The following is a 12591-nucleotide window of genomic DNA, read 5'->3' on the forward strand; positions in this document are numbered from 1 at the left end:
AAAATCTGAATAATGAGACCAACTTAAGCAATCAGCAGCATCATTACATTGGTAGTAAATGCAGGAAAAAAGGCTTGTTATATGGTTACAAAGGGGTACATACAGTGTAAGCTTTATGACAAATTATTAATTACAGAAAGTAAAAATAATTGAGAGATGCAAAGAGAGGAAGTCACAAAAGCACTGCACAACCGAACCGTGGGCTCAACAAGTGATGCTAGACAGCGTGAAGTGACGGACAGAATGAAGGAATTGAGAAGAGAAAAGGCCAAGATGGATGTGTTTTAAAGACAGTAGAAAACCAAATGAGATAAACTGGAAAATGAAGTTGAAAACGGAGTTTAATCAGAGGTTAAAACCAGAACCATCAAAAATCGGATCACACAGAAAATGGATATCACTGAGAATACATACAAGGCAATGTGACAGGAAGGGATGGGCAAAGTCACCTTCGCATTTCGGGAGGTGGGGAAGCTGCCAGGAAAGCGAGGGAGCACCGCGAGCTGGAGCGGGCCTCCGAGGCAGCAGGGGCACAGGAAAAGGAAAGGAGGGCTGCAAACAGTGGAGGCGGTGGGGAAGAACAGACTAAGGCAGGTTGACGTTAAGGGAAGAAATGAAAGGATCCACCAGCTTCTTACACCACTTTATGCTCTTAACTACTGGAATAAAGGTAAACAACCCCCCCCTCGACTGTCTCATTGAACATTCAATGCAAAGTAAACCAGAAAGGACCAAATTTACATGAATCAGATGCATTTGAAAAACATTTCTCTCTGCACCTGTTTCAGTTTTCAAGTTGTCTTTGATGAGAAATCTAAAGACTGAAGCAACATATATAAACAAATGAAAAGTCATCACAATCAGTTTAATGAAGTGCACAGAATAGCAATTGATCATGTCAATAAAAATAAAACAATTAATTTTACATCAAGTGTGCTTTATTTCCTCCACAGGTATTCTGTTAAATAAAGCACCATATATATACTGCCAGGCCACAGCTAAAGAGGATTCTTTACAGAATCAAATTTCTTGTGGTTGTTTAGTATACAAGTAAACTTAATTTTGATAATAAGAACCACAGCGATCTGAGGCAATCTGCCTCTATTATAAGGTACAAAACTGGCACAGAGGACACCATATTATACACAGTAAAAATGCCATAAGTTTAAATTACATCATACAGGGCGAGGAGGCCCTGTTCTCCCAGACAGCCATATTAAATGAAAGCCACTACAGTGAACTCTTAATTACATAAAACATATCCATTATTTGATTGCCCTTTAAGAAAGTGTACGGTAGATGCAAAAAAAAAAAAAAAAAAAAAAAAAAAAAAAAACTGGAGTTCTGCCTGACCAAGAATTAAGCATATAAATCTATCTTGCCATTCAAGCAGAGAGCACTGGACAAACTGAAGCACAAAACAGAAATAAGCAAAACTTATACAAACAGCATTTGGGGGGAAAAAAAGACTTAAAAGCAGACATGCTCCATCTAATGTCAAGAAGCAGCTTGGTTTCCTTTTCCAGATATCCTTGTGACCACATGAATCGTAGACTCAATGGTCCTACACAGGATGTCTAAAATGTCATGCTGCTGCATATGACTAAAAAGTCCTCTGGAATGGCCACAACTGATTGATAAACTAGTTTCAGGGTCCTGGGATGGTAAGGCTTGACCATCACAGCTTCTCAAATCTGCGAGGTCAGATAAAACTGCTGAAATTGAAGTGGAAGGAAATTCTGCGTCCTCCTCCGCTACAATGGAATCCTTCGAAGTCTGCAGGTCTTTAAATTCCTTGCATTCTTCAAATTTACCATTTCCCGACTGCTCCTCTGTGTGTTGTGACCTCGTTGTTAGCATTATGTCTTCTGAAAATGAAGATGGAACTTCCATTCTGTACTCTTTGACAGAACTGTTTTCAGGGGAAGGAGGATCTTGCTCAGTGCCAGGATCAATGATTGAAGAGTCCCTTGTCTCGTTATCTGAAGTGCTTGTTGGGGTCAACGCCTCCCGCGGTTCAGTTTTTATATCACTGATACAGCTGTCTACAGTGTGCTCCTCATCACTGCTGACCCGTCTTCTTTTTACAGGAGTAGCTCCTTCATCATCTGTAAGAAAAAAAAAAGATATCTACGTTAGGGAAACTGCGTTGTCCTCAGGCTGTACATCTAAGTAATAGGTCTGCCATTTCACATTTTTATCCTTCAGAAAACTTTTCCATATTAGAGTAAACATACCAATTATTAAAAATATTTCTTTCCTCAGAGACAATTCAGGTAATTGCTTAAAACTTTATCTCCATAATAAAATCATTTCTTGTGTAGTGTTAGGAACTAGAATCAAGAGAAAGCCTGCCTTCATCATTAAGAAAGCGATGTGTTACGTTAATTTTGTAAAAGTTTGTAAAAAGGATTAGAATGACACCAGCATTATAAAAGGCAAACCTTTAGTTTTTCTTTCTTTGGCTTCTTGCTCTTGTAATGAGTTCCTCTGTTGCTGACAAGCTCTACATTTGTTTAAAAGCTCTTGTAAAGTCGGAATCAGGGCTGAATTGAGCTGTTTGGGAGTGTGCACTGAAAGCAGCAAGGCAAGTGCTCGGAGGTCCTGAAAAAACAGAAGTAAACAAACATGACTAGCTTAATTTAAAAGTCTTATTTGATTAATACTATACACAGAGATCTGTGTAATAAGAAGAGGCTCCAACACGTTCTGAACACTTTTGAACATCCAAAAGATCAGATTCTAAATATATTTACACCACTGAAATTTCTCACTCACTGCTACATGCTGACTTTCATGCAGATCCATCTGTTCCTAAGCAGATGACAACACTGCGTTGCTCACTGTAAGATGAAACCTTTTGCTCGGTTAGAACATTTCAGTGTGTAATTCCAGTGCACTTTGCATTACTTTTACTTATTTGTTTCTACAATATGCAGCCCCCCTAGGTCTATGATCGCCACCACCAGCATGGAGAATTCAGCAGAGCTCAGACAGGTGCTCTGTAAACTCCTGACTGCCTCTTTAGTAGAGGATAAAATTTCTAGCAGGCAGTGAGCACCTAATGCTCTGACCCCAGAGAGTCCACCTATGCACTAGGTTCAGCTGAGATGCCCACCTCTTTAATCAGAGCCTGGCACCCAGCACTGAAGTGTTTCCATAGAAAATAAGCTGCCTCCTAAAAGTTTCTCCTATCTGAATGGCTTAGAAAAGACTCACCCCATTTAAAGTAGAGCTTGCTTTGGAAATTTCAACTCTCTGGTTGCTGAAGTCAGATTCTAGGCTTTGATATTGATTTATTAGATTGGTAATTAGAGTATTGATAAGGTTGGCACAGTTTGCTTCAGAAAACACCTGCCCTTGGACCTGTAAAGAGAAGACTATTTTAAAACCACAAAAAAAGGTATTGTGAAAAAAGTATACTAAATTGAAATAATATGTATGACTGCATTTCTTGGAGTATAAACCGTCACTAAAACACCACATACCTTTAGAAGAAAATGGGTCAAGAAGGTATATACAATGTTGTTGTTAAGAAAGGTCCGTTCATCCATTAGAATACATTTTATGTATTCTGCAAAAACTGGGTCTTCACAGAGGAGCTTAACACAGTTCTTTGACATTGCAGACTAGTGAAGAAAGAAAGAACACCACAAAATCATCACTGGAAGTACAATGCTCTGTTAATACTGTCTCCAATGTTTGTCTCGGCTGCCCGAAATCCAACCAGGCCCACTGATGTTTTAACTGATACTGGAAAATTCTTACCTGATTGTCCTGAAATATTTTCATCAGTATTAGTAAATTGTACAAATTAATTATTGCCAATTATTATCTCACATTTTCAGTTTATAAAGTTTGTTCCATGGGAATGCAAGTTTATCACAACAGTATGTATTTAAAGGGTCAGTCTCTCCTAATCTGCGGGCCAACCACAGGGTCCTGCTGCAGAGGTGCAAAGGCCCCTCCTCGCAGTGGCTACACTACGAGCTGCTGCACAAGGAAGACACCAGACTTAGAGATCTCTCAATTTTTATTTCTATCACACCAGTGTTTACATTATACAAACAGCAGAGAATTCAGAGAGGCGGAAAGAAGTAAGTTCTGTACACTGCACAGGTCCCTCTTCTTTTGTACTCTGTAAAGTCACTGAGTAAGAGTTTGCAGGACCTAGGGAATCCTGGGACCAAATATAATTTGCTAAATGTTTATACCTCATTTATCAGGGTTTATTAGATGACATGCCACATAAACAGAGGTATTGTCTACTCGAAATGCTAATATTTTGAAAGAGTAAACAATATCTACTAGTTATGATTTACTGGTTAATAGCTGTTTCACGCTCAACCGTATTTGCTTGTATTTCCACTCAATTAGTTCTCAAACCCACTGAATCGAATCTTACCTGAGTCTGACAAAGCTCAGTCCAAAGTTTGGGGAATAACGCAAGATGAAGTGGTAAACCTTCATATGCAACTAGGACACCTGAGATTTTATGAGAAAATAAAAGTTATTATGTGAGAATGATCTAAAATTGATCTTTGTTGGATATATTCATTTGCTGATATATGTAATTCCAAAGTACAGTTTCATTTTATATGATCACATTCAAAGGATATGATCAGAAAGACCTATGGTCTGTGAAGTTTTTACAGTGCAATTTTACAGTATAATTAATAAATATTTCCCATGAGTATTTCTGTGAAAAGCAAAAATATAAAAACTAAAAGAAGAGCTGGCTTTAGTTCTGGATTTATAACCAGACTCATTACTGTTTTCTTACATTTTTAACTGGTCAACTCTAGCTCTTAAAGGTTTTAAATATCTCAAGGTTTTAAATATATTTTTAAAAATAGCATATAATTTTTAAAGGATAATCTTCATTATTACCCCAAGCACCATTGCTACCTAGATAATGAAACAGTTAAGGGAAACACTGAACAGTAACAAACAATACACATCCCCAATAAACTTTTTTTACCCAAGAGACCTATAGTACACATTAATAATGCTAGAGTCAAAACCGGAAGGACATGACAAATACTGAAGAACTGGGTGATTCGGGCAATCCAAAGAATATCCACTCTACTATCACTAGTGTTTTCTTGGATACAATTAATTTTGTATAGCTTTAACTGTCTAAAAGTTTGATATCTAATCAAAGCTAGCTATCTAGGTTGTACAGGCAGGGAAAACAGGCATCTTCAGAAGGTGATTCATGCTGTTTAAGCAAGTATCTTAAGGATCAGGAGATAAATTTCCATCTGAAGGAATCTGCCTCTGTCCACTGACTACAGCGGGAGTCTAGCTAGATGCCTACGTTTTAGGCAATGGAAGTTAGGCGAGACGACTCCCAACATGCCCGTCTATGGGATAATTGTAATTGCAGGACTTTGATGTTTGGGCATCTGCACCTACCACACTGTGCTTATCCTAGGGCACCTTGGTGGAAAAAAGAAAAACAAAAAGAAGACGGGCCTTCAGACTAACACATGCATTTAACGGGGCAGTTCAGACCAGGATGCTCTGCTGCAGAGAACCAGGCAAAATGGCTGGAGTAATTATACAGATAAAGTCATCAATGCCTTGTTCCCACACTGAAAAAAAGAGATTTACACTGTTACAGGAAGAAACCCAAGTACTAGTGCTACCTGCTTGCACAGCTAAAACCGTGTCTGTTTTCAGGTACAAACTCTATTCATTGAATGGTAATAAACTGAGTTAAGTATTGTGGTGGTTCCCACAGCAACAGAGTAAATTAAACCCAGGTTGGTAACAATAGGATGGGCACCATTCAGTGGCTGTCTAGATGGTCCTATGTGTTCCTGGGCAGGTAAAATCCCCGAAATAATTGCCAGAAATGGCGTTCATTGGCAGAGATACTAAGGTTTCTGGATCTGACCAAATCTCACTGGTTGTCTCAGGTCCTTTCTGGACAAGCCTGAGGCATGACAACCATGTAGATAAGACTGCACTACTACTATACCTGTTGTACAGCTCTGTGGATACAAGAATAAAACTTTAAATTCTAGAACTATTACTACAGCAAGTTTCACAAACACTGCTTTTACTTAAAAATGTTAAACATAAAACTCGGTGAAGAAGCACAATTATCGCGGCGAAAGAAAATATACTTAGGCCGTATAATTTTCATACTTACTCATTTTAACTAAAGTTTCGGTGAACTTTTCACAGTTGATTGCAACTCGACATAGTAGATGGATGAACTGATGATAAGAGAAGAAGTAGTCTAGCAGCATACGATCGTAAACATCATCTTTGCCCTGAAGATTTAAGAGAGCTTCATTTAAACTACATAAGCAACTGGACAGCTACCAGGTTTCCTAAGCATTTAGCTTAATCTTACCACACTTTTTGCCCTAAAATGTTTAATCAAATGCTACAGAAAAACACTATGGGCATTTCCAAGTCTAGCCCAGGCCAGCTGTGTCTCACCAGTGTGTCCTTGGCAAGCACAATACTGAGACCATAGCAGGAATGGCAAATTCAGTTCCCCTCTACCAGTAAAAATGCGTTATTGCAGGATTCTGAATAAGCAGACCGAGAAGGCACGAAGCTGCGTGAAAACCACATCTTGAAGATGATCAGACAAGAAGGCAATAGTTCTGAATCACAGACAGATATCTAAATACACACTACTGCTTTTTAGACTGTAATTTGTCTGTTACTATCTGTCTTCAGAAGTCAGAATATTCTTAAAACCACACTTCAGAGGCTTTCAAAGCGGTATTTTCAGGAATGTCTCAACCCAAATGATAAATTTATGCCAAGGGTTTTGTACGTGAACATTAAACTATTTGGGACGTACATGCTCAAAAGGGCATCAGATTGTGTAGACCAGATAGCCAGAAAGAAATTCAAGCAAACAAATACAATCTTAACAAAACGAATGAAAAATGAGCATGCAAAAACACAGGTACACGTAATTGTGGATGTGGTTTTAAAGGCTTAAAAATCTGCTGGTTCCTAACATATATGAATGTATTATAAAATGTAAGATACTGTGTCATGTAATATAATTACTTTTCAGCTCAAATATTTACATTATTTTCTGTCACATCCATTATGGCTGGATACATGAAGGGAAAACCACTACAGATAATTTCTGGTTCTATACAGTTTTTTAAAAGCTTGGTTATACAGTAAATTTGATGGTACACAAATATACAAAGCATCATTTGAAAGCTTTAAAAAAGAAGGGTTACTTACCCTACAGTAACCGTGCTTCTTCGAAATGTGTTGTCCACACAGATTCCCATCTACGTGCACATACGCCCCATGTGCAGGAGATTGGATTCTTTCTGAATAGCAGTGTCCACTGGGGCTGTGCCTGCACCCAGTGTGTCCTTGCGACCACTGTACCTGAGGGCATAAGGGGTATGGCGGCTTCAACCACCACTCAATTCCTTCCCCGATAAGAATCCCCTACGACAGGACTCCTCTGAGTTAGCACAGGAGGAGGACCACAGAATCTGTGTGGACAAAACATCTTGAAGAACCACAGTTACTGTCCAGCAAGTAACCAGTTTTCCTTCTTCAAATGATTGTCCATACATATTCACTTCAGGGTGGGATTCATCTTACCTGACTTTAGCTATCTAAAATCTAGTCATTTAAGTATTCTCTGCAGTCAGTGGAGAGAGACACAGACTCCTCCAGAGGAAGAGTCAACTTATCCAGATTCAGCTGTCTGAGATGGGAAGGATGAATCTCCTTCTGAGGGTAGTAACTATTTCTCTCCATTAACCATAGAAAGAGCTGGACACTGACCTTTTAGATAGGCAAAGTTATGTGAGCTGAATCCCACCTCAGATAACTAAAAAACCATTGCTGCAACTGTAGTAATGGGACATGGCAAGTGACTACAAAGTAGCCCCACCAAAGCTGGCGTCCCATCAGGAAGCCCACAGAAGGGAAAATAGAAAGTAAAAGACTTAAAGCCCTATACAATAGCCCTGCACGCTTCAGGTATCGGTATTTTACCCAAACAAAGAGTAGATTCTGCTTCAGTCCTGGTGGAATGGACTCTAACGAAACCCGGAGGATCTATTCAACTGTCTGTTAATAAATCTGAACATAGTTTGAAACCCATTTGGACAATCCCTGGGCTGCTCCTGAATCTTCTTAATAAATGCCACAAACAGATTGGGAAATTATTAAAATGATTTTTTTTTCTAAATACAAGGTTCAAACTCTCATTACATCTAGAATACGAAGCTGTGTATCACCAAGGGCAGGGAAATGGTGCTTCTGGAGTGCACATCTAGAATGGAGTATATGAGGACAACACATCTTGAAGAAGAATTATGCTTTGTTAACAAAGAATAAGTAAATATATTATGCTACTGGATTCTTTTAATACTTTTAAAAAGAGGGAAAACAGCAGAGAAATAGATATTCAGATGATAATATATTTACATACCTTGCTGGCTTCCACCATGGTAGGCAAGAGGCACATATTAAGTTCAGGACGAGGAGGACGAATATTGCTTTTTCCCCCTATTAATTTCAAATTTTCACGACATGGAAAATAAGGTCCAAGAGACACTGTAGTATAAGTTAGGATAAAATAGGGATATATTAAAAAAGGTCAATATTTGAAATCAGCAGGGCACATGATAGATCAATAATAGCGTAATATAACTTCAAAATACAATCACTGAAATACCTACTTGGGATGTTACTGTGGTGGTATGTACAATGATTGTGCTGTAGAAATGGAACCAGAGTATGTAGGAAATCATGAGGACTTAAAAGTACAAGCTCCTTGAGGACATCTACAAACAAAAAGTTGGTTTTGCTATTACACATTGTTATTTCTTAACAGCAAACAGTTTAACTTATGGCTCATGCATTTGCAAACCTAGGCTCTTTCACATCACTTTCGCTAGTGCGCATCGTGGAGGTAGGCCATACTGTGAATAACACGTAAAGTGAATACACCTAAGTCAGTCAAGCTTCCCTTCACCTCTTCCACTAGGAGAAAATCTGCTCAGTGGTATATCAACAACCAATGAGAGTGGTGCCAGGTTGTAGAAAGTAGAAGCTCAGTAAAATTACCCTCTTTCCTTCTTCTTTACCATATCTGGTTTGATGCCTGGAAAATGTCAACCAGCAGCAGTCAGGAGGGCAATGAGAAAGGCACTCAAAATAAGGGGAGAATGCATACAAATCACAAAAAAGAAGGTTTAATGTGGACAATGTTTTAGGCCTTCATCAGCACACATAAAAATGCAGATTCTACCCATTAAATATTTAAAAATCTAAATAAGAAAAACTTTTCAAATAGGTCTTCTAATGCAAGAAAGACACTTTTTATATAATGCCTATGCCTACATTTTAAAAAGCAAATCCATTCACTTCTACAAGCTATTTAAGTTTTACTTTAATTATTATATTTTCCAGTAAATGGATCATAAAAATGGACATTAAGAGCTGTTACTCCGAGTAACTTGGTTGCCATGCATCCTTCTGAAAGGAGCTTTAGTAACTGCTTGGAATTGCAATGCAAGAGTTGGGACTTGATTCTAAACTCACTAACGCCTGAATTCAGGAGTCACTCCTTAATCATGTAACCTGCTTTTTAAATAAGTTTGGTAGCAAACTGGCCTCTCAAAATGAACGCCAACTTTTTGTGCACACAATCTGCGTGCCTAGCAAAGTATAAATATTAATTTCAACCTGATGAAAATAAAATTAGTTAGAATAGCAACTTTGTGGACGATACTACTAATAAACAATCCTAGTCTATATAGTATCTAACGAACATCTGCAATTGCAAAGCCAGAATTTAAAGTTCAACACAGGTAACTACACAGAGCCGGTCCTTCCTGACTGCAGTTATACTATTATGACTTACCAATACAAGCATTTCTGAGTTCTGGAGGACTGTACGAATTCAGCAGAGTTAAGAGCTTATGGGCAAATTCAATTCGCTCCTGCCACTGAATTAGAGCTTGCTTCACATCTGCAAATGCAAAAAATATATAAATGTGTGTGTTTAATTTCTCAACAGCTCTTGAAATAAAGCAGAGAATTTTACTGCTGAACTGCTTCAAAAATCTGTTGGTTTTTTTTTCCTCTAACATGATTTTAATCAGTTTAGAAATCTATGACGTGTCACTGGTCTACTGCTATCAAATTTACTTCATCTAGTTTTACATCATGTCAATAAGCAATTTAATTATTAATTTAATAACTTAATAACTGGTAATAATCTCATCTTTGTTACCATATGGAAATTATGTCTGTTATTAAAACCAGATAACAAGCAAGATGAAGTATAGTTTTGGGGTCATGAAAACTTAATTAGCAAACAACGGGCAAAATCCTTTAAAAGAGTTATAATCAAACCTTTTCTTTGAAGATAGGGACGTGTTGACTTCAGCACTGAAAGGAATATAGACAGCAGTTCTACCAGATCTCCGGTCACGTGGCAGGCCGTGGCCTCGTGGTACATCATGTGCAATGTGTTAAAGGACTATGGAAAAAGAAAGCACAGCTTTATATTGCCAAATTAATACACTCGTTATCATTTCTAACTCTATCCTAAAAACACCGTTTTTACATTTATTTTATGCTCAAAAAGATGCATCGAAGTGTATTGTGCTAGATACAAAATTACTCAAAGATGCCAACATTTAGGAAGAGCCTAAGTTTATATACACAATTAGAATATTTACTAGGAAGGAAGGAAGGAAGGAGAGAGAGAGAAGGAAAGAACGAATGAACAGGCATTTTACATAACACTCTGATACAATTCTTGACCTGTGTACATTGCTTTGGCAATAATGAAAAAGAGGTAGGCTTGTCCCTGAGTTAAACTGAAACTTGCTTTTGGTCATAAGGCTGATTTTTGTTCTTCTCACCTAACCCCAAAACTAGGGCTACATCAATTTTTTCCCATGTACGTGCCAGAGGGAAACTGAATTTGTAAAACTTAGTACAACAATAACCTCTACACGAGTAGCTACCTACCTCTACTCAAGAAATGAGCATCTTGCGAACACATCCAATACGGCTTATAAAGATATACATTAAAAAACACCCTGAACTTTACTTCAAGCTAAACGCTTTGAACATTAGTGCGATAGGCAGGCAGATGGCCGGTTACCTTTGACTCAACACAATTACAAAGTTTTCATACATAACATTTATCTAAAACCAGTAAGCAAAGCATAACTGGAGATACTGTATTTTTCTCTCCCTCTAATCCCAATCTTTTTGCCTAGATACGAAGTGATATTAGAGATGCATAAAGAAAGATTCATATGTGAATTTGGGGAACAAATGTAAGATTGATATAGATGCTAATCACGTTTCAAAATGCTGCTTAAGGACATACAATACACGATTCTGTGTCAGACAAATTACTTTTCTGTTTCTACCTAATACATCTTCGGGCATCTCGGATTTATAGAAATATTGGGAAGGAAGAAGCAAGTCATTTCCCAACGTCACAAAAATTTGAGCACGAGATGTAAGAAAAGGTATTTAATCTGCTGGGATATTTCAAGCTTAAAGAAACAATAAGCTCATTCCCTATAATGCAAAATCTTGATATGTCATTTTTATATTACAAAGAAGATGAAAGATATATGGACAACACTGCTAAGTGGAAAACTGTTTTCTGGATGTGACAACTCTTTGCTACACTCTTTTTCACCACACAAAATGCTTTCAGCGACCAAGTGAAAACATAAGGCCTGGTAGCATCGAGTTGTAAAGCAATTCAGCTAGGAGCTGAACATCAGTTTTATCTAATTTCTAGCAAGGTTTTACCTGACGATGAATTGCATCTCATGTCAGGCATTCTTTATAATCTTAATTATCAACGGTTAGTACGGATCAAAGTTAACTAAGTTGGTAAACAACAGTTCTTGGTGCACCGGCATGTTTGCACGTTAGTCTACTTTTGAGTTTCACATGTGAATAAAGTTACAGCTCGGTTCCTAACTTTTTAGCCCAAGTTTATTGTATATAAGCATTTAAAAGACAAGAAGGATCAGATATTCTGGAGTAACTACCTATAGTTACCCAACAGGCTTAAATTTGTAACAAGCTTGTGAAATTTTCATTTTCAAATAGTACTGCAGTGTCTTCATTTTTATCTTTTCTATTTGACTGTGTAATTCCAGCTTTTTCTATCGCACTTTGCTGCAGAAAACACAAACCAAGACAGCAAAAAGTTGAGAGCACTTTCCCGCCTCCCATTCCTAAGAACCACGGCTTCTCGCTTGCTGTTCACGCTCCTCCAACCTGCCTCCCAGCTTCGCTTTCTCAGTCAGTGCCTACGCGACAGCTAGGACCCGTTACGACTCCCCAGGCATCTTCTCCGCTTGCTGCATCGAGAAACTGTCATCAACACACCCCAAACCTAATGGACTAATTTTACTGTGCTGTACACCCTTCCCAAAGGAACCTGCGGGTGGGACAATTTCATACTGTTCCCAAGTCATAAAAGCCCTCATCCAGCCACCTTCCTGGTTTGGTGGTCTGTAGTAGACCATGCCACAAGAACTCCCATAATCTTTTGCCCTTTCTTCATAATTTATAAGCTTTCCATGAACC

The 12591-nt window shown here is 38.1% G+C and overlaps 1 protein-coding gene across 5 annotated transcripts in view; it reads right to left on the minus strand.

The window, feature by feature from the left end:
- Positions 1–323: 323 nt before the first annotated feature.
- USP34 (ubiquitin specific peptidase 34) overlaps positions 324–12591 on the minus strand; it is a 141982-nt gene continuing 129714 nt past the window's right edge. For 4 of the 5 annotated variants that reach the window (XM_026064129.1, XM_026064132.1, XM_026064131.1 and 1 more), the window contains 11 exons: positions 10375–10501; positions 9881–9988; positions 8694–8798; positions 8444–8568; positions 7231–7383; positions 6161–6284; positions 4406–4485; positions 3489–3629; positions 3220–3366; positions 2445–2604; positions 324–2108 (listed from right to left, as the gene is read on the minus strand). In XM_026064129.1, coding sequence (XP_025919914.1) covers positions 1498–2108; positions 2445–2604; positions 3220–3366; positions 3489–3629; positions 4406–4485; positions 6161–6284; positions 7231–7383; positions 8444–8568; positions 8694–8798; positions 9881–9988; positions 10375–10501 — 1881 coding nt within the window. In that variant the 3' untranslated portion in view covers positions 324–1497. The remainder of the gene's footprint in view (positions 2109–2444; positions 2605–3219; positions 3367–3488; positions 3630–4405; positions 4486–6160; positions 6285–7230; positions 7384–8443; positions 8569–8693; positions 8799–9880; positions 9989–10374; positions 10502–12591) is intronic. The other variant, XM_026064130.1, reaches the window with a different exon arrangement.

Source organism: Apteryx rowi, unplaced genomic scaffold (assembly GCF_003343035.1).
Source record: "Apteryx rowi isolate R43461 unplaced genomic scaffold, aptRow1 scaffold_21, whole genome shotgun sequence".
NCBI classification, from domain to species: Eukaryota; Metazoa; Chordata; class Aves; order Apterygiformes; family Apterygidae; genus Apteryx; species Apteryx rowi.